The sequence below is a fragment of the Protobothrops mucrosquamatus genome, unplaced genomic scaffold (assembly GCF_001527695.2).
Source record: "Protobothrops mucrosquamatus isolate PMUCROS unplaced genomic scaffold, P.Mucros_1.0 scaffold8653, whole genome shotgun sequence".
Taxonomy (NCBI): Eukaryota; Metazoa; Chordata; class Lepidosauria; order Squamata; family Viperidae; genus Protobothrops; species Protobothrops mucrosquamatus.
The window spans coordinates 1-9,045 of NW_015394447.1; the positions used below are offsets into that span (position 1 = coordinate 1).

Sequence of the window (9,045 nt, forward strand, 5' to 3'; positions counted from 1 at the left end):
AGCTGCGCGTGGTCGGAGGGCGATGCGACTGCATCGGGCGCCCCTCTTGCTCCTGGGGGCCGTGCTGGGGTCCTTGGTGCCCGGGAGCCGCTGCGGTGAGTTTCTGGAAGGGGTTGCGACCTGGTGGGAGGCAGCGGAAAGCGGGAGGTGGGGGGCGAGGTATGGGCAACGCGTGTCCTGCCTGGGTCTCTTCCCCCCCCCACACACACACGCATTCACCCACCGTGGGAAGGTCCTTTCCCAGCAGGAAAACGTCTCCCTTCCCTCCTGCTCCTCCTCCGCTGGGGCTGGCTTAAGCACTTTTTGTATTCAGATTGTGATAAGATAAGATAACCTTTATTGCCATTTTTTTTTTACTGGGGGCACAACGGCACACATCAAAAATGAAATTTAGTTGCCCGCTCTCAAAAGTGAAACATACATGACACACACCTAAAACATACTATGTACAACATATGTATAGACCCACACCCCTACATATACATAGCAAATAAATATTAAATATTGTCCATCTTGAATATATAACAGAAGGAGGAAGCTTGAGAGTTCACAAGGTTAATGCTGTATGGAATGAAACCATGGCTGAATCTGTATGTTCTGCTTTGGATACCACGAAGCCCCCTCCTCCCAGAAGGTAACAAGGAAAACAGGTCGTGAAGAGGATATGTAGTAGTAGTAGTAGTAGCAGCAGCAGCAGCAGCAGCAGCAGCAGCAGCAGCAGCAGCAGTAGTAGTAGTAGTAATAAAGGCAGCCTTACTAGCAACTGCTTCCATCCTGCAAGGATATCTGTAATACCATCAAACATCCACATCTGCCTATCCCAGGTCCTTGGGAAGGACTTGATAGGTAGACAAAATGCCAAATCCAGTCTGAACATCTGACTGACTGTGCGATGATCAATAATAAATAATAATAATAATAATAATAATAATAATAATAATAATAATAATAATAATTAATAATAATAATAATAATAATAATAATAAAGTTGGAAGGGACCTTGGAGGTCATCTAGTCCAACCCCCTGCTCAGGCAGGAAACCCTATACCATTTTGGACAAATGGCTGTCCAGTCTCTTCTTAACTTAAAAACTTCCAGTGTTGGAGCATTCACTGCTTCTGGAGGCAGGTTGTCCCAGATAATCTTACGGATCCTGCTCATGCAATGTGCTATGTCCTGGATGGGAGGGAGGGAACAGCCAATGACCTTTTCGACCATCCTCACCACTCTCTGCACCGCCTTTCTGTCTGAAGCAGTGATGCTTCCAAACCAGACTGTGATGCTGTATGACAGGATGCTCTCGATCGTCCCCCTGTAGAAAGTGGTCAGGACAGGGGAAGGAAGATGTGCTTTTCTCATGCCACGCAGAAAATGCAGGCGCTGCTGTGCCCGCTTCACCAGTTTCTCACTATTGAGTGACCAAGCCATCCTACTCGTTAGCTGCACACCCTAGGAATTTGATGCTGGTAATCATCTCCACAGGTGAATCATTAATGCACAGAGAAGCGTGGCTGTGCCTGCCTTTTCTGAAATCGGCAATGATCTCTTTGGTTTTTCTGGTATGTAAAACTAGGCTGTTTTCCTTACACCAGTTCACCAACCCTCCTTGCGGTAAGCTTCCACCTTGTCATCCTGAATAAGGCCCACTACTGTTGTATAATCCATTCCTGTTTGCATTTGAGCAAGGAAGTAAACAACGAACGGCGAACGATATTCAAAGCCCTCCCCCCCCCGCAGCTTCTCCTTTGGTTAAATTTGCTTCCTCTTATTTTATTTTTTTTAAATTTTCTGCTATCAACTTATGAACAAGGGCCATACACACAACACACGGAAGGTTTGAATAACCAGCGGCTCCCATGGGACAATAACATTTGGTGTTTAATTTGTCATCAGTTCCGAGTGACTTTCTGAGCAAGGAGTGAATGTCAAAGAGAGGACGTTTAGCGTTTTGCCCAACCTGTTCTTTCTGGGTCTCTCCTGAGCAAGAAGTGGAAGTCAAAAGACTATGTTTACAGTTCTCGTTGACTCTTTCTCCCCATCCCCCAGCCAGGCCTGTAGTCAGCTCTCTCCTGATCATAACTGTGCCAACTCTACAACGAACCTGGCTGCAGCCTTCTTAATCGTGCCACACGAAAGGGAGGGGGGATGGAGTCTCTATGTTAGTCTAAACCAGGCTCAGGAATTCTGGGAGTTGAAGTCCACGAGTCATAAAAGAGCCAAGGTTGCCTACCCCTGGTCTAAACAATACTGTGCCCCGTGGGAACCAAGCTCATTCTCTCGCTGGGGAGATGGGGGGGGTGGGGGTGTTGTGCATTTTGTTGGAAAGCCCGCCTGTCAACGCTGCTAACATTGGATGTTCTTGCTTTGACAACATATGAAGATGCAGCCTTTTTCTTTCTTATGCTTTACTCTTAGAATTAGATGATGCTGGGGGAGGAGGCGGAATGTGGTGGGAGTTAGTTAGACATAACAATATTGTACTATCTGTGAAATAAGAGATGATAAGAATTGGCAGGGTAGCAGAACAGGAGGGAAAGCCTGCATTTCAAACTAATTGAACAATGTGATTTATGATGGTTAATTGAAGGAGGGAATTGTGCTTTGATACTATGTGCTCAGGCGAAGTTCTTTGAAGAGTTTCATCTGTCGGAACCATGACACCTGGCCAAATTGATCTATTGGGTAGTGTAAATTATTGTTTTGTACTGGGGTGGGAACTTTTACTTTGTAATAGTGTAACTCTTTGGAGGGAATTTCGGACATGGTTTCATTTTTGATTGTGCGGATATTTTGCATCCAATAAACACATTATTTGAGGAAGCTTGAAGCCTCGGGGTTCTGATTTATTTGGTTCCATCTATCGGAACCTTGAAAAACAGTCTGGACTGTGATTGAGGATGGCTTCATCCGGGTGTGGTGCAGATTCCTAGACCCTGAATTCTCCATACTCTGTAGGGTGCAAAACTCCAAGCAGCTCCTGTCCTGCTGGTCTTCTAGGTGGTGGGCATGTAGGGTCCCATGGGGTCGCCCTCACTAGATTTGCCCAGCTGTTTCCAAGGTCAGCCAAGAGATAATAATAATAATAATAATAATAATAATAATAATAATAATAATAATAATAATAATAATAATAATAATAATAATAATAATAATAATAAAAATAAAAATGAAGTTGGAAGGGACCTTGGAGGTCATCTAGTCCAACCCCCTGCTCAGGCAGGAAACCCTACACCATTTCAGACAAATGGCTGTCCAGTCTCTTCTTAAAAACTTCCAGTGTTGGAGCATTCACAGCCTCTGAAGGCAGGTTGTTCCACTGATTTCCTGAATTTCTGTCAGGAAATTCCTCCTTAGTTCTAGGTTGCTTCTCTCTTTGGTTAGTTTCCACCCGTTGCTTCTTGTCCTGCCTTCAGGTTTATTGGAGAATAGCTTGACTCCCTCTTCTTTAGGGCAGCCCCTGAGATACTGGAACGCTGCTATCATGTCCCCCCTCGTCCTTCTCTTCATTAAACTAGACCAGGGGTAGGCAACCTTTTATGACTCGTGGGCTTCAACGCCCAGAGTTCCTGAGTCAGCCATGCTGAGGGGAAAGGGAGAGGTTTCCAAGCTGAGCCATGGTGGCTCAGGAATTCTGGGAGTTGAAGTCCACAAGTCATAAAAGAGCCAAGGTTGCCTACTCCTGAACTAGACATATCCAATTCCAGCAACCGTTCCTTATATGTTTTAGCCTCCAGTGCCCTGATCAGCATTGTTCCTCTTTGTTGCTGCTTGAGACTTCTTTCAGGGTTAATCTCATGACTTGAATCTTCCAAAGTAAAGCAGACAGTTGATCTTCCTGTTGGAGAGCTGCTTTTCACGATAGCATTGAGGGAGGAGTTGGAGCTGCAGACCCCTCCTCAATTCTATTCTCCACCCTCTTCTCCTTCCAGGCTCCTCCAAACACTCCCTGTGCTATTCCTATCTGAAGGTGTCAGAACCCAGCCAGGGGCTGCCCCAGTTCCTCTCCATGGTCCACCTGGATGACCAGCCCATCGCTCGCTTTGACAACCACACCAGGAAGATGAAACCTCTGGTGCCCTGGATGGAGATGGAGGAGACAAAGATCTTTGTGGCCCCTGAATGGATGTTCAGGGCTGACCTGGAGACATTATCAAACTTCAACCACCAGACTAGAGGTGAGCAGAGGCTGATCTGCCTTCAAGACCCAAATTCTCCCTCCAATCTTACTTTTTGCCTCTTGTCACTTTAATTATCAGGAGAAGGAAAGAGGCAAAATCCTAAAGTCCAAAAGTTTTGGAAAAAACAGCGACTCCTCAGATTCTTCCTCAGAGATAAGCTCAAGGGAGGAGGAGCTCATTCTTGACACATCAGGAACTGAGTTAATTAATGACTCTGAACAGCTGGCTGAATGGAGGAGGCTTCAGCTGGGGAAAGCTTGAAGGGGCTAGCAAAGAGGAGGAGGAACTACCTTCTGCACCTGATCCGAGAGCATGCAGGGCAGAGAAAAGGCAGGAGCAATGGAGGTCAGCCAGACTACTTGGTAGGAGAAGGCCCCGTCCATCTTGATGGGCTGCACCAGAAAGCTGGCTATTTATCACAGCAGAAAGAGGGAGGCGTTGCTAGGAACAACTTGTTGGTTTGCTGGCTGTTTGTTTGATCGTCCTGCTTCAGTGTGTTGGAATTGTGCCTTCTTCTTCTTCTTGTTGTGCCATATCCGTTATCGGACGTTGGCGATCATGTTGGCGATCCTGTTTTTATCAGCAGCCGCACAAAAAAGTGCTGCTGAGTTTTGTCCAAACCAGTCCCTTAGATTTTGAAGCCACGATGTTCTTCTTCTGCCTGGGCCTCGTTTGCCTTCAATCTTTCCCTGGAGGATTAAAAGGAGTATGCCGTATTTTTCTGGGTGTCGCATCACATGTTCGAAATATTCTAACTTTCGTTTTTTAATTGTTTGGATGATTTCCCTTGGCTTTCCCAGGCGGCTGATCACCTCCTCATTTCTGATCTTGTCAACCCAGCTTATACGTAACAGCCGCCTATAGATCCACATTTCAAATGCTTCTAGTCCAGTGGTTCTCAACCTTTTTAATGCTGCGACCCCAACCGGTCGTAAGTCGAGGACTAAACCGCTTGTAAGTCGAGGACTAAACCGGTCGTAAGTCGAGGACTACCCAACCGGTCGTAAGTCAAGGACTTTCCCTGCCCGGGAGCGCCGCGCATGCATGGTTCTGCCCCCTGCGCCGGCTGAGGCATAGCTGGCAAGCGGCAGAGACAGAGCAGGCCGACCACCAGCTGGCCCACCGCAAGGGAGGTAAGGCACCCGCTGGAAAAGGGAAAAAAAATGGCGGACAAAAATAATGGCGGACAGCCTTGCTTGGCGACCCCCATGAAATGGTTGATCGACCCCAAATGGGGTCCCGACCCACAGGTTGAGAACCACTGTTCTAGTCTCTTCAGGTGGCCTTGGGGACTCTGAACCTTTCTTGATATGTGAGCTTTATTTGTGTGTGTATTTAATTCTGGCCTGGTGGATTTAAGTTTGTTTAGTGGAGCTATTGGTTTGAGCAACTTTCACTTGCTTTTTGGACTATTGACCAATTGCTTTTTGGACTAATCTTGGCTTGCTTGTGGCTGGACTTATTGGGACAGTTCTGAGTATTGGTAAGGGGAATTACTGGGGAGCATTACTAAACTCACTAAACCACAGTTATGCGTGTGTGTGAGTGGGGCATCACATAACCATGACCTGGATGATTGAGAATTTCCAAAGCAGGCCAAGACTAGAAAGTGGGTGGCTGGGAGCTTCGATGGTTGATATGATTTGGAAAGGAAAATATCATTTGACTAAGCCCAGCATGATTTTTCAGGATGCTCGTAATATAAGCCCCACCTCCCAAAATAAGCCCCAGTTAAGATTGTCAGCCAGACGGATGCATTTAGTACCGTATTTCTATGAAAATAAGACCTAACCGGAAAATAAGCCCTAATGAATCTTGTGTCAACGCTGCAAATACTGTATATTCTTGCTTTGACAATATGCAGAACTGTCTGGTATTTTTATAGTTAAACCAGGCAACAGGGAAAAAGGGAGGAGAATAAGGATAGCCCGGGAAAAAGAAACCGGAAGTAAATCACATCTTCCAAGTTGATTAGAAGATGTGAACCATGACCCCAAAAGGGGGGGGGGAAATGCTTAGAATGTATATGCCTAACGGAAGAGAAGCCAGACCTAAGCATTTCCACCATGCTGTACTGACGTCTCTGTAACCTTAATAAATGCTTTTAGGGAAAAATATGCCTGAAAGTCCTTTTAAGTGTTTCGTTAATCAGACACATGACATCTTGTGCAGCAAAAATTAATATAAGACCCAGTCTTATTTTTGGGAAATTTATGGTACCAACAGTTGCAAGGGGCATAATGGTGAGAGATCCTTTCCTGTAAAAGAATAAAACCATCTCCTCCCCCTTCAAGATATCTTTCATGGTCTTCATGATCTGGCACTATCTCCAGAAGACTAAGTACAGGCCCTGATCACAAAAGAGATTCCCCACCCCATTGAAAGAAAAAGAGGAGGAAAGATCCAATTTCCTGGTGGGATGTTGTTCAATTGCTAAATCGTGTCCAACTCTTTGTGACTCCATGGACCACAGCATGCGAGCCCTCCCCAATCCTTCACTGTCTCCTGGAGTTTGCCCAAATTCATGTTCACTGCATCAATGACATTATATAACCATCTCATCACCTGCTGTCCCCTTCTCCTTTTGTCTTCCATCTTCCCCAACACCAGGATCCAATGAGTCCTCTCTTCCCATTTAGTGTTTGAGCTTCAGTTTCAGCTGGTGAGATGGAAGTAAACATTTGAATCAAGTGTGGGGTGTCCAGGGGAGAGGAACTCTGGACTATTCCCACTCCCCTCTGGGTGTCTTTCAGGGCCTCACATCTGGCAGGCGATTTTGGGCTGTGAGCTCTGGGAAGACGGGAGCAAAGGAGGGTTTTTGCACTATGGCTACGACGGGATGGACTTCATCAGCTTCGACAAGGAGACCCTCAGATGGGTGGCAGCTCAGCCCCAAGCCGAGAAGGTCAAGGAGAAATGGGAGGATCTTCCAAGATGGTCCCTGAGAAACAAATTCTTCCTGGAGGAGACCTGCATTGAGTGGCTGCAGAGAAAGCTGTACTACAGGAATGAGACTCTGCAGAGGATAGGTGAGTGGCTAAATGAGTCCTATTGTGCAATTTTTTGTAGGCTCCTGCCTCTTCCCTTCCTCATATTATTTCTTTTCTGCCCAGCACAAAATGTGCCTGGAACAAAAAGAGCTGGGCATTTACCAAATCAAAATTCAGGTCAGGGGAACTATCCTTTAATGCCCCCCTCCCGAGTAAGTTCTTCAAAGATAACAAAAACGAAATGAAGTGAGCAAGATATTAAGATTGAAATCCATTCCCATTTCCATGAGGAAATCCTGCAAAGCAGAATAAATTCTAATCCTCATCTTCTGCATTTGGGGCAGGACTAAAAGATGAGTTTGTTCCTGATTTCCATCTAGATAGAACCAACCTGAAAAAATTCAATGTGGGATGTCAACCCCCAAGCAGTACAATTATCTTGGTCAGAGTGAGAACTTTACCCCAAAGTCTATGTGTCTCTTTCAAAAATAAAGATAAAGAGTTCAATGCCCCCATCTTTGAGGGGCCTGGAGGTTCAGGAGAGGAGAGGGAACAGGGGGAGAAGATGACCAAATGAGGTCTTGCCTAATTTTAGATCCTGGGAATTGTGTTGTTGCTGTTTCTACAGAGCCCCCAGTGGGGAAGGTGACTCGTAAGGTGGTTGATGACCGCCTGGAGGTCCTCATCTGCCAGGCCTTTGGCTTCTACCCCAAGGAGATCCAGGCCACCTGGACCAGGGACGGAGAGGTCTGTGACTACGAGACCCTCCCTAGGAATGTGGCCCCCAACTCGGACGGGACCTATTATGTCTGGCTCAGCATTGATATTGACCCCAAGGAGAGGGACCGTTTTTGGTGTCGCCTGGAGCACCAGGGCTTGCAGGGGCCCCTGGTCTTAACCTTGGAGGAGGAATCAGGTGAGAGGCTGAGACATGTCACGTATTTGGACCAACACAGATTCCCTCCCATAGACCGGTACGCTCCCACAGAGTGAGTCTCCTCAGGGTGCCGTCGGCCAAGCAATGTCGGCTGGCGACCCCCAGGGGGAGGGCCTTCTCTGTGGGTGCCCCCACCCTCTGGAACGAACTACCCCCCGAGATCCGGACGATTCCGGATCTCCTTACTTTCTGCCGCGCCCTCAAGACATGGCTNCTAGGGAGGATTTTAAATCGGGTTTATCTTAAGAGTAATTTTTAAATAGCACAGCTTTAAATATTTGGTTTTAATTGGTTTTACTTCGGTGGGGTTGTAAATGTGTTTATGTTTTTTAATATGTTGTGAGCCGCCCTGAGTCCCGTTGGGAGAAGGGCGGGATATAAATCAAATAAAATAAATAAATAAATAAATAAATAAATAAATAAAAAACACTCAAAAAATTCTTTTTTCCCTCAATGGGTGTTGGCCTTTCGTTGGGAGCACTGACGAGAAAACTCCATTTTGCTCCTAGCTGCTTAACTTTGTTGCCTAGTTGTTTGTAGTCCCTCCCTATTGCATTCAGGTTGTTTGTTGTGTCATTCATTCCAATGTGGAGGAGGAGGAAGAGGTAGTAATCTCTGGGCTAATTATTTTGGCTAGGTTCTCAGCTACATCTTTGATTTTTGCTCCAGGGAGACAGCATACCTCCCTGGATTGTATGTTTGGTCTACAGATGGATGATTCTGTTCCTTTGAGGATAGAATCTCCTATTATCAACACTTGCCTTTCTATTTTTGGGGGGGGCTCTGCAGTCTGGGGTGCTTTTCTGATGCTGCTTCCTATGCTGCCGCCATCTTGGACTCGATCTGTGTCCAAGTGATTATTGACAGGGGAGTTGGAAGTGGAAACTTAAGAACAAAGATATGAAAATGTCTGAAATGATATAGATCAGTGATGGCGAAC

At 46.2% G+C, this 9,045-nt stretch overlaps 1 protein-coding gene across 1 annotated transcript; it reads left to right on the plus strand.

Annotated features, from left to right (window-relative positions):
• Window positions 1–22: 22 nt before the first annotated feature.
• Window positions 23–8,084, plus strand: LOC114923714 (major histocompatibility complex class I-related gene protein-like; the record flags this gene model as incomplete). The annotated part of the gene is made up of 4 exons (XM_029287047.1): window positions 23–95; window positions 3,930–4,175; window positions 6,932–7,207; window positions 7,797–8,084. Coding segments are annotated over exons 1-4 (883 nt in total), but the record flags the coding sequence as incomplete, so codon positions are not given.
• Between the last annotated feature and the right edge of the window lie 961 nt (window positions 8,085–9,045).